This window comes from Anoplophora glabripennis, unplaced genomic scaffold, assembly GCF_000390285.2.
Source record: "Anoplophora glabripennis isolate ALB-LARVAE unplaced genomic scaffold, Agla_2.0 scaffold116, whole genome shotgun sequence".
Classification (NCBI taxonomy): domain Eukaryota; kingdom Metazoa; phylum Arthropoda; class Insecta; order Coleoptera; family Cerambycidae; genus Anoplophora; species Anoplophora glabripennis.
This window is the reverse complement of record NW_019416290.1, coordinates 804,781-817,633: the sequence shown is the minus strand read 5'-3', so window position 1 is coordinate 817,633 and position 12,853 is coordinate 804,781. Positions and strand designations below refer to the sequence as shown.

Genomic DNA, 12,853 nt, shown 5'->3' with positions numbered 1-12,853 from the left:
ATTTAGTGACAAAGACAAAATTACTAAATTGTCAACGACCAACCTATGACAACTTCATTCATTAGAAAGAGATACGTAACTCAATTTTACAGGCGCCAGTAACCACAGCATACAAACCATTTCGATGTGTCAGAAACAAGTTTTTTTCCCAAATAGAATAAATTTAAATTGCACCTTTACAAATAATAGTAAGCACGAAATTTTGGAAAACAACGATTTATGCAAGTCAAGTTAGGTTTAGGTCAGGTATTTATATTTTTATTAAATCTATTATTTTGAATTGAATTTTTTTGAGACGTTAAGTTGTTTAGATAAGGGTCGGAGTTAATTTGTATTGAATTTTCAAGAATAATAAAGAATAAGCGGTTAAAATTATATACATATTTATTCAAATAAAACAGTGAACAAATAGGTAATTGTTCAGTTAATTAGTTATGGAGCCGCAAAGTAATAATGAAATATTTACTGTAACAATTTTTATTTATCGACCTTTAGTTAATGTTACGTAGTCAAGATTAATGTAATGGAAATTGCTTTTTTAATTTCTAATATGAACGTATTACGTTGCTTTCTCTGAACACAAGTAAACCATTAAGTAATTGCCGAATATCCAATAAATAAATTGAATTGTTTACATTTATATAATTCAATGAAGTGAGTGTTTCTAATTTATATATTACTGTAATTTGAAATGAGGAACATGGAGTAGTAAGTGTGTGAATTCTCTACGGTGAAGAATATAAAATATGATTTCCATACCTCGACAAAATCATAACTCTTTCACCATAAAGTTAACGTACTTCTTGTCGTCCTTTGGTATAGTGCCATGGTACGACTTCAACGAACATAGGCTCATTTACATAACAGCATTCAGAATCTATTCAACCACTATAGTTGTCCTATTGATGTCACTGACTTTGGGACTGCTTTACATCAGATCTCATTTACTTAAAATTGACTTGGGTTCACCGGAAGTAATTATAGATATTTTACTTGAACTAGTATCACTAGCCGATGTATTAGTAATCGTTTTAGGAGCAGCTTTTTGGAATATGAAGACTTGGGAAAACATGTACAACAGAAATATACTCGTCACTAAGAAACCCTCAATGGTTATATTTATCACAGGAAATATTTATTTAATGGCCCTGCACTGCTTCGAATATTTTGTCGTCGACAAAGGAAATGAAATCGCCCCGTACTACGCAGCAAATTTCATAATTATCTACTTTGATTTTCTAATATCATTTTCGATTATCAACATAGCCTACTCAATCAGACGCAAGTTCATGTATCTTAACGAATTGTCTAGAACGTGTGATAATACCAATAATTACCTTATTACACGACTCAAGAATATAAGAAGATTATACACGGATGTGGATGAAGTTGTAGAAATTTTTAACATGTTGTTTGGGTGGCCCCTGGTATTTCTATTTTCTGATTTGGTGTTACATATATTATCCGCTTTGGTGCAAGGCGCACAGAGTGCTTTTACTTGGCGAGATGAAGTCTACATAGTAAACATGAAGGTTAGAATTGTTAACGGCTGCTATCTATTCCAGTCAATGGTAAGTACGTTAATATTTACATATACTTATGACTTGTATGAAGTTCGCTACCATTCTCATTACTGACGTCATTATACAAGACACCTTTTTTAAATTACGCTAGCCAAAATTTGCCTATTATGCATGGAGTACGAGAGTGCTAGTGTGTTAGTGCTGCCATCAGTGGCAATCATTACCACCAAACTGACAGATGAAAGATGATAGTAAATTAACCTCAATATTTAAAAGGTTTATGTGTGTGTGTGTGTGTTGTGTTTATAGATATTAAAATACAATTGTAAATACTTTATAATTTAAAGAAATATAAATTATTCGTAAAGAAAATGTCGAAACCGATCATATTTGTAACGGGCAATGCCAAGAAGTTAGAGGAAGTTATACAAATCTTAGGTGCTGACTTCCCAAGACAACTCGTTAGCAAAAAGCTGGATCTACCTGAATTACAAGGCGAAATAAACGAAATATCAGTACTAAAAGCGAAAGAAGCTCACAGACAGGTACGGGGACCTGTATTCGTAGAAGACACGGCTTTATGCTTTGATGCTCTTAAGGGTTTGCCAGGACCTTACATAAAGTGGTTTTTGGAGAAATTGGGCCCGGAGGGTTTACCAAAACTGTTAGAGGGGTTCGATGATAAGTCAGCTCAAGCCGTTTGTACGTTTGCCTATCACCCGGGAGGTGAAAATGACGAAGTAATTTTATTCCAAGGTAAGACGGACGGACGGATTGTTAATCCTCGAGGACCCAGAGATTTCGGATGGGATCCGTGCTTTCAGCCTGTTGGGTACGAAGTTACGTATGCCGAGATGCCCAAGGCAGAGAAGAATAAAATATCGCATAGGTACAAGGCGTTGGATTTACTCAGGAGTTATTTTTTACAAACGAGTTAATTTTAGCCACAATTTGATATTATAGGGTTATGTATATACCTAATTTATAAGTATGAACAAAATATGTAAGGTATTGTAGTTTTATTTGTTTCGCAAAATATAGAATTGTTTCTAGTTTTGTTTTTCTTTTAGGTTAAACTATTTGACAAAACATTTAGAAAGTTTATATAATATTTACTTAAACTTCACAGAGAAGCAATTTTTTACTAGAAATATTATGTGATAATAATGAAATCGGGCTTCTACAAACTGCATTAACTGCAAATTTATTAGTAGTATTAGTACACAGTTGTAAACAATGTAAATATACAAACAATACCCCAAATTAGTGATGGGAGATTTCGAGTGAAAAATCGAGTGGTACTCGATCATTGAGATTAGTGATGGGAGATTTCGAGTGAAAAATCGAGTGGTACTCGATTATTGAGATCACTCGAGATATCTCGAGATGTTTACTCCCACCACTCGAGTGATTATTACCCTACGGTTGCACCTCAAAATGTCAGTGCATACTGCAAATAGTCACTGATTTTTTTTAGAATAAAACGAAAAAGTGGTTAGGTTTTGAAGTGCGTGAGCTTTTTTTTTTTTTTTAGCTACGCTTATAAGTAATATATGACTAATACAAACATGAAAACGACCAATATCTCGTATCTCGAGTGATCACTCGATTATTAGAAGTACTCGATTACCGATAACTCGATTATCAAAATTGGTCGATTATGCCTAGGGTTACCAGATGAAAACTTGTCCACCCAGGACAAGCCTTTAAGAAAATCCGGACAAAATTCGACCGTCATATTTTTTTTTTAGCAAAGTAACAATTTTCACATTATCTACTGATTTATGATGGTTATCATTATACCATTTTCATTTTACTAATAAAACGAGCAAAAAATACATTTTTTATTCAAACTTAGAAAGTAAAACAAGTTACAACACACTTACAAGTACTTTTCACTGCTTTGTATTTTATTTAAAAAAGTTAAATTTTCTGGTAAAAGTACAAAATCATAAAACTCGGAACAGCTCATATTCTTTAAATTATATGTAGTCATGAGTATGCCTTTTACCGAAGATAAAAGCAGCCTATTTCTTTGGTCCACTGGGCTGCAATAAGTGAAAATATTCTTTCCACATTGGCATTGTGAGATTGGATGGCAAAAAGAAATTCGGCTGCTTTTAGTAACTGTGAAAAAATTTCTTCAGATATACTTGCATTAAAATATTTTGCCCATTTTTCGTGAGTAGGCAGATTGTGGTCATCGGAATCAAAATTTTCTGATATATATTTTTTTAAATTACAAAATTCATCAAAAAATTTAGTGTCATCTATTTCAACTCCTTTTGATATTAAATATAGTAATGAGGGCACAACGTCACTGTCCCAATCACACGTGGTAATATTTATATTTAGGCTCGTCCATTTAAAACATTGGAATTCTTCAAATGGTTTGAGCCAGTTTTTTAAGTATTGAATTTTGAAGCCCAGAAGTTCCCGCTTGAGCTTTTAACATTTGATTGTGCTTATCCTTTTTTATATGGGTCTCAATATCAAGCTTGCCTTTATGGGCAATTGATATTGAACAATTGCAAACATTGCAAATTACTTCGCTAGTTGTCTTTCCTTTCTTAAAGGAAGGATACAACCGGAACATTTCATCCGAATAAGTACATTTGCGTTTCGGCATTACGAAAAACTATTGTAAAACGTTTAAAACGATGTGTAATCAGCGAAAGTCGCAAACTGCGTAACGTAACCATAAATATTCGGAAAATAATGTAAATAAATGTATCGGTGATTCCCCGAAATCCCGCTGCCTAGGCCTACCGCTGCCGCGCATGCCAGATTACCCAAGCGATTGGCACATTGTACACACTGACACCGCGGGGCCTAGAGGGCTGCTGGTACTTTTCGAGCGAAACAGAAGAAGCGCAAAATTGCTGCTTAGCACTCAAACGGTTAAATAACTACATTTTTTAAAACTAGTTTATTATTTTGTATTTTGCATTATTTGATGTTTATGAACTTAAAATCCGGACATTAATGAAAAATCCGCCCGGATCCACCCGGACGTAGTAAAAACCCGGATATGTCCGGATTAATCCGGACGTCTGGTAACCCTAATTATGCCCATCACTACCAAATCACAGCTCACAGTCTCACAGAAACAAACCCCAAATGACAGGAATAACCAGACAAACAAAAAACAAACTATTATACAGATTTCACCATAGAACTCTATAGTTCAATGCAGTAATCGAATGAAAACTAATTGTTATGCAACTCAATATACGAAATAGCTGTTTTAAGGGATGCTCGAATTTTACGAATTTTAAGTTGTAATATTTATAATTTATAAATAACTGTTTTTATACAGTTATTGACATTTTTCTTTCTTAACAAATGATACTTAATGGATGGTTGTGTTAGCAGGCTTTTAAACTAATATTGATATGTTAAGTGCATCCTACTGAATACAAACATATCCCCCCTGCAATGTCATTACATTTGAATCTACTGCAGGTTTGACGAGAACGTCCGGCATTATCTCGGTTAATTTTAAACTGGCCAGTTTCTCGAAGACGTTTTTCAATATTTCTGAAAGTCTGATAATTCGTCGATCTTATAATTTTTGATTTGTTGGTCCACAATCCATTCAACGAACTGTCTTTGCTTTGTGTGATCAGTAGGCTTCAGTCCTTGAGTCAACTGAGCTTTGTAAACATGAAGATGCTAATTTTTCGTGAGAATACCTTTTAAAGAGCTTGTCGAAGCGTCCAATTCTTGATCACGGTATAGAATTGATGTTCCTGTTGAGAAGTTGCGCGAATTTTGAGACACATATCGGTTTGTTCGTAAATATCGACTTTCGATTTAATAAAAAAATTGTCCTCGTCCCAAAAGATAGATAACCGAAAGATGGGAAAAAATCAAAATCAGTTATCGTGTTTCGGCGTTTTAAAAAAAATTAACTCATTCAAAAGATATGAATTTTATTCCGTACTTCTGGCCATCCCTGTATATACTTAGCACTTTGGTAGAAATTATAAGTGAAAATCTCCATATTGTTTGTCCTTCACTCATTGGTAAGTATAATGACTTGTTTCCTGGAATATCAATTAGCTTTATACGTTTACAATCGTAATAATATGTTGGGTTGTCCCTGTTTATTAACTACATATTTGAATAATAGAACACATACCGGCTTTGTTTTAAAAAAGTTAAACGAAACATCTGGAGTGCCTCAAGGTTCGGTGCTCCGGCCGCAGTTGTTTTTAATATTCATCAATGACTTTACAGAAGACTTAAATGTGATCATGTTAAGATTTACTGTGCAATAAATTCTATTTCCTTAAATAACATGAATTCATGTGCATGTATACTGCAAAATGCAATGTTGTAACCTTACAAGATTAATGGAATCATATACAGGGTACAAAATATTAATTTTATGAATATGTACTTAAATTCATGGCAAATATCGCAATAGGTTATAGGTAATTATTTTTTAAAGTTTTGAAGCAGTAAGGTTCTAATAGATTTTTTAAAGACCAATCCAATATACAGTGCCTTATATGACGTGGCATTACCGTAATGATATTTTCAATACAATCCATTAGCTAAAAGCCAATCCATTCGTCTGTTTCTAGTCGAGGCGTGAGCCGCGTCTGTTTGACGACATGGAGTTCCAACAGAATGTTTCAATTTTCCCAAAACCTGTGGCAATTTTTCTGTCGGTGCTTGGTGTGTTGCCTTTGTATGACCTCAAGAAAATCAAACTGCTCACTCCGATAATATTTAAGGTTTATTGTGCGGTGTTAGTGATTGCAGTGACAACGTTAAGTTTAACTCTTCTTTGTCTTCGATTGAGACATCATACCGCCAATTCAGAATGGGTCGTTTTGGAAATATTAAACGACGTAGGAGGTTTAGGTTCCATAACAGTTACAGTGTTGGGATTATTCAGTAAAAGGCAGATGTGGGAAGAGTTCTTAAAGAAAATCCGCATAATCAGCAAAGCAACCAGTGCGACATTTCCTAACACCAGCATGGTATTTATTTTAGGCAACCTAGTATTTTTAACCGCCATCTTTTTCGACGTTTTTTATAAAAACACGTTTGCTTTATATTACATATCGATGTACATATTTCGCTACTTCTACTTTATCGTCGCATACCCAATTTTTCATATTCTCTTCGGAATTAGATCTAAATTTAAGGCGACATGTGGTTTACTTGAACTCAACCCTCGGGAAGTCTTTATTGGTAACGTCCTACCAAGAATTAGAAAACTAAAAAAGTTGTATATGTGCATGGACGAACTAGTAGACATTTTTAATACGTTGTTTGGTTGGAGATTGCTAGTACTCTTTTTTAATCTACTTGTGCAAATTCAAATCTTTTTTGCGTTTGCAATAGGATGCCAATTTGAATGGGACCGTACCTACTACCAAATGAATAATCCAAAAATGATTGCTACAAATGGTATATATGGAATTGGATCAGCGGTAAGTAAATCTCCTCCTTCCACAAGTTCAAACATATTTTGTTTTTGCTTTAATTCAAACATAGTACTTCGAACGTCTATATTTTTTATAATTCTTTGAAACGACAATGGTTGTGTGTTTCGGAGACAGTATATTAGACAGTTTTTTTTACTTATCTTTATATTATAAGCAAACACTTTAATGATTTTAATTGTAGAAATAATATACAGGGTATTAGGGACTTAAAAAATTATTACTATATTTTATAGGGAATTAAATTCTAAAATTTGTCTTACTCCTGTCAGTTTTCAAAAAACTTTGTCGTTTTCAACAAAAAAATGAATAACTAATAATAAGTATTGCAGCTGTTATTTAAAATCATCGAAAATTTAAAAGTTGGCTACGGGTTAAACGTCAAACTTGACGATTAGGAAAAAAAGTTGGAATAGGAATAATTTAATAAAAAACAAACATCTTAAACAACAGAAATAGCATACAATTTGCACTGATAAGTTATAGAAATTGTTCAGAAATTATTACCGTTTTCTCTCAAGCATAAATTTATTCTCCGTCGAAAATTGAAGTCTCTATTCAATAACTGCTGATTGTTTCTAATGAACGTGAATTTATCCGTAATGCGATTCCACAATTCTGCTCGACTGGTGAGGATGCAGAAATTCTTTTAACGTTCCCCAAAGAAAAAAGTCACATTTGTTGAGGTCTGGTGATCGTGGAGGCCAGATTTGTGGGCAATTATTTCCTCTTCCAATCCATTTTTTTGGATACTGGTTTAAAAAGTCTCTAAAAATGTTACTAAAATGAGGGGGTGCTCCATCATGCAGAAACCAATGTTCCAGTCTGAGTTGAAGTGGCACCTCGCGAAATAGATCCGGGAGAGTGTTTTGGAGAAATTCTAAAATAAGTTTCGCCATTTAGTCGATTCAGTAAAATAACTGGACCGAATTTTGTAATAGCTCTGCTGGTGAAACAAGCTTCATCAGTAAAGAGAATTTGCTTTGGAAATTAATGCCTTGTTGTAAAATAAACTAATAGAAATTCACTCGTTTAACCAAATCATTCGGTAACAATTCTTGCACTTTTTGGCTATGATATGGGTGTAGTAGATTACGTCTGATCACTCGGTGCACAGCAGTTTGCGATACACTAGTTCGTCGAGATAGAATTCTAGTACTAATATGAGGGTCATCTTCAATTGCATTCAAAGAAAGTTCTGCGTCTTGTGCCCTGATTGCAATAAGCATGTTCTCGAGTGTTACTGAAAAACTTGGCTGTCTCGAGACCGTTTTTCAACATTGGAAAATGTTTCTATATGGAGGATTACACAATTTGGAAATCTTCTCCGATATTCTTCAACACTTCTGTAGTTTCCTTCACAGAAACCTAACACTAATAGCATGTCAGCTTGTTCGCTAAATGGAAACTTCCCGGCCATTTTCAAAACACTCGGCAAGGAATTACTAAAATTAAACAACATTTTTTCTTGATCGTCATCATGTTTGACGTCTAAATTCATAGCCAACCTTTGATTTTCGATGATTTTAAATAACAGCTACAAATACGTATATTAGTTATTCCTGTTTTTATTGAAAACGACAAAGTTTTTTTGAAAACTAACAAGAGTAAGAAAAGTTTTAGAATTAAATTCCCCATAAAAGTAACAACTTTTTAAACCCCTAATACCCTGAACGGCGATCGATATTTGGAGGCGACAGTTTAATAAACAAAGTGATAATCATGTAATGTCGATGAAGATTAAATAAACGGATACAAACAAACTGTAGTTGCCATCTCAATACGTTTCAGTGTGTTGCGGACGCGAGTAATACAATGATTACCATATCAAGACGCAATTCAACTTCTTTCTTCAGGAAATTAGTGTTATTTTCGTCCGTTTTCGGCATAGCCCCGTGGTACAGCTTCAGCGAGAGTAGATTGGTCCGTAAGGTGATATTCAAATGGTACACTTCAATCCTAGCTCTTCTGTTGACATGTGCTAGTCTAAAGCTCACGTATGCTCGGCACTCTATAGTTTATGATGACGTGTTTTCGATAGAGGAAGGTTTAGAAGTTCTGGATGACATGTCATCACTGATTACGATCTTGGTAACGATTTTAAGAGTAGCTTTTGGAAATATGCACGTATGGGAAAAATTGTGCAGGGAGTTAGGATCCTCCCATATGGAACTAGTTCCTGAAGTAACGATGCAAGTTCATGTTGTTAAATATGCTAAAGTCATATTCATATTAGAAAATCTGTCTTTGCTCGTTGGTTTGTTGTGGTTTCTTGTTGCGGACATAGAATACGATCTTGCGATAGTTCCATATTATGCGTCAAGTTACGTACTCCGTTACTTTATTTTCCTGATAGCTTTCATGGTCGTTTATACGGTTGGTTTGGCTAAGTACAAGTACGTTTGCGTACGTCAACTGCTTAATAGGTGCTACGAAGCCAACGTACATTTAAGAAGTACGCTGAAGGAGGTGCAGAAAATGTATTTACAGATAGACGACTTCATAGACGCATTGAACAATTTGTGTGGTTGGCCCGTGTTGCTCCTGAGCTTCAACTTAGTTGTGGACATACTCTGCTGCCTAATAGAAGCTGTCACCTGGCAAGGGCAAGAGGATGTTCTGAGTTCTGACATTGCCCTCAGCATCTGGTTTCTGGTTCAGTCAGTGGTGAGTACAATTTTCTTTTAATCCTTTGTAAGGATATACAGGGGAACCAATGTGACGAAACATTTGACATATTTTAGAGACTACTTCTATTTTAGTTTTGAAAATTTGGGCAATAGTGTTTTCGTTACTAAATTTTGACTCATCTGTCCAAATGATTTTGCCTAAAAACTCTGGATCTTCTTGTGTTTGCGTTAAAATCATTTAACAGAACTGGCAATGGGTTCGTCTTTCAGCATCCCCGGGATAAACTTAAGGTACAAAATTGAATTTAAACGGATGCCAACCATTAGTTTTCAAAATCTTTTGGATGGAGGTTTTTGAAATGCCTAAATCCTGTTCAGCAGCACGAACTGATAATTCAGGCTTTGGCAAAATTCTATGTGCAGAAATTCGATCATGTTCTAATTGATTTCTTAAAATTCTTCATAAAATGTGTCTACTCATTAGTGGTAGATGAGGATATATCTCATTAAATACCCTGCAAGTCCCATTTATTATCTTGTGACACTCTCCATGAATAAATAATAAATTTAGAATGTCAGCATTTGAATAAATGATAACGTTTTCCATTCTTTAAATACCTTGAAAACCAGAAGAGATAGGTATAGGGAACCATTATACCATTCGAAAGAGAACAAAATTGTGCATCACGTTGCCCGGGAATATACAGGGTGTTCCATTTAAAAAAATAAGTCAAGATGGTTTAAAATTGACTAAATTCGGCATTAAATGTCTATCACCATGTATAAAATTAAGTCATCTTGAAAATATGCGGGGAAGTTTAGACTTTTAGTTATGTCTCCTATAAATTTTATCGCTCTAACTTTATTATTGTAAAATACACATCTTTTTGAATTAGGCAGTGCTTTTTAATTTTATTTTTGGAGAAAATGAAATATACCAAAAACGGTTAACTTTAAGAATAGGAAACCTTTATGAAAGTTCACCTAAAAATCGACGTAGAATCCAAAAATTGCAATAATATACAGGGTGGTTCATTTAAAATAACGAAAATGATGTCAACTTCGGGTATAATAACCGGCCGGAAGCGTTAGGTGGACCCCATTATTTTAATTGAGGAGGACATGCCCGACAGACTCTACACCGTACTCATTGGAAGACAGGAGGAGACCATTCGTGAAGATGTAGTCAACGTCATCACAAACGGATTCGAAAATTTTTTCGAATTTTTTTTTTTTTTCACCGATTTAAACGTTACTTACGGTAAAAATGTGAGAAAACCACAACAAATTTTTTTTTCATTTTAATTATGATTATGAAGTGTTTAAGCTCAAAAAACGTCACCCTTTAAGTTTTTTCAAAAGTTTAACTGTTTGAAACAAAGAAACGGTTCGCTAGATCGAGATGAAACTTCACAGGGTTCTTCTGGGTATATCGAACTGTAACAGTCATTTCGTGAATATTTCTAATTTAGCCGTCAATTTTGTAAAAAAACAAAATTTACCCTTTTTTTCCTTTTAATTTTTAAAAGAAGAAAAAAATATTTTTTTCGAAAAGTTGCGGCAGCATATTATAAAAAATTTATTCCAGTACGACCATTTGTCGCCGAGATATTGATGATTGAAGACAAAAGGATCCTTTTCCATTAAAAGTCCGATATTTCCATGGAAAATGGTCGTATCGAAATTTAAAATAAAGGAAATTGAAGCTAAATAAACAAGTTATCTGGTCCATTCAATGGCTTAGCTAAAGAAAATGTTTTTCTATGTCCGTGGACTAAATAAAATAAAAAAAAAATTGCAAAATTTTTTATGTCGCGCTATTTCTTAGAATTGTATCATAACCTTGCTCTCAAAAAATTTCCACCGACAGAACTAAAAACTAGAATCTTGGAGCTTCAAAATGCTTTTTTTTAATTCCCGATACGACCATTTTTCACCTAAATACGGTCCGTCAAAAATCGCGGAAAAATTTCGGAAATTCTTTTGACACTCTAATTTTTTTGCATTAGTGTAGGTTGGTTAGGGGCTCAGGTAGATTGATCTCCTAACGGGAGGAGGTACAAGGTACATTTTAAAGTAATTACATTATGATTGATTCCTCATACAACAATTACTTTGAAAGTGGAAAATGGCAATTGAGCGATTAGGAGCACGCTCTTATACGTTTTAATTTTAATGGTACTACATTAGCAGAGTAATGTTTAGTAAATTGGTACAAAAATATCCCATCTGCAATACCATTACATTTTAGTTTGTCGATACAGCAACAATAATTGGTAACAATGATTTTGTCATGAGTAAATGAAAAATGAAAAAACAGATGCTAGGATTCACAAATAAAATGAGATTTTGTACTTGGGTATTGATTAATATTAAGTATGCATTTTTTTTCTTTGTATTTCTCATTTTTCTAGTAGATACCTCGCACTTTTTTTATTAAATCGCTTATTATTAAATAGCTGTAGCATAAAATTAAAATACAAGATGAACGAATCTAAAAAAATTACAATTGCTATTATTGCTATTATTTTTGGTTGATTCAAAGACTAGAATAATATAAAGTACCATACTTACCCATAGTAAAATATTTTTATTGATCAAAGATTAAAATATATACTAACATTATCTTTCTAACGTTCAAAATTTTTTTAAATGTAAACGGACATTCAACAAAAATACCTTTTAATAAAAATTAAAACACTTCGCATACAACTAATATAATAATATAATATTTTCAAAGACTTATTCGTTTTCAAAGAAATATTTTTCCCCTACAAAGGTTTAAACAAAATTAACAATTTAGTTATTAAAAAAGTCTTCCGATGGAAATTATATTATTATGTTACTTCGTGTTTCTGTGTGTAGAAATTTTTTGGAATATATGCTACGTATCTAAACAGAAAAGTGTAAAAAGAAGATGCAATTTCTTAACAATATTTTTTTTTTGTTTTCTTGTTCGTCTGGCGTCTTAACCCGATGCTTTTATCGGACTCTACTACTTTTCGTTCTAAATACACCAGGAAAATTAGCGAAAATAAAAGAGAAACTCGAAAAAAGTCCTATCCGCTATATTATTGTAAAATTGTCTAAAGGAACATAATACAAGACATCTCTCGTCTCGTGAGTCAAAAACTTTTATTAGCTAACTTTTCTATTTAAACAAATAAGTGAGGAAAACAGTTTTTTCACTTTGCAGGGAAAACCATCAATTTTAGCGAAAAGTGACTCTCAGACAGCT

General features: G+C 33.5%; 2 protein-coding genes across 2 annotated transcripts in view; both read left to right on the top strand.

Moving 5' to 3' along the window:
- The first annotated feature begins 1,788 nt into the window (after positions 1-1,788).
- Positions 1,789-2,575, top strand: LOC108906524 (inosine triphosphate pyrophosphatase). Its single transcript, XM_018709805.1, has one exon. The coding sequence runs from the start codon at positions 1,895-1,897 to the stop codon at positions 2,459-2,461; it is 567 nt and encodes a 188-aa protein (XP_018565321.1). The 5' UTR covers positions 1,789-1,894; the 3' UTR covers positions 2,462-2,575.
- A 6,888-nt stretch (positions 2,576-9,463) lies between these two features.
- LOC111693207 (gustatory receptor 68a-like) overlaps positions 9,464-12,853 on the top strand; it is a 49,151-nt gene continuing 45,761 nt past the window's right edge. The window contains exon 1 of the mRNA XM_023457456.1: positions 9,464-9,652. Coding sequence (XP_023313224.1) covers positions 9,464-9,652 — 189 coding nt within the window. The remainder of the gene's footprint in view (positions 9,653-12,853) is intronic.

Excerpts from the sequence above, each read along its gene's own strand:
- LOC108906524 (XM_018709805.1), top strand. The coding sequence starts at position 1,895 with ATGTCGAAACCGATCATATTTGTAACGGGCAATGCCAAGAAGTTAGAG.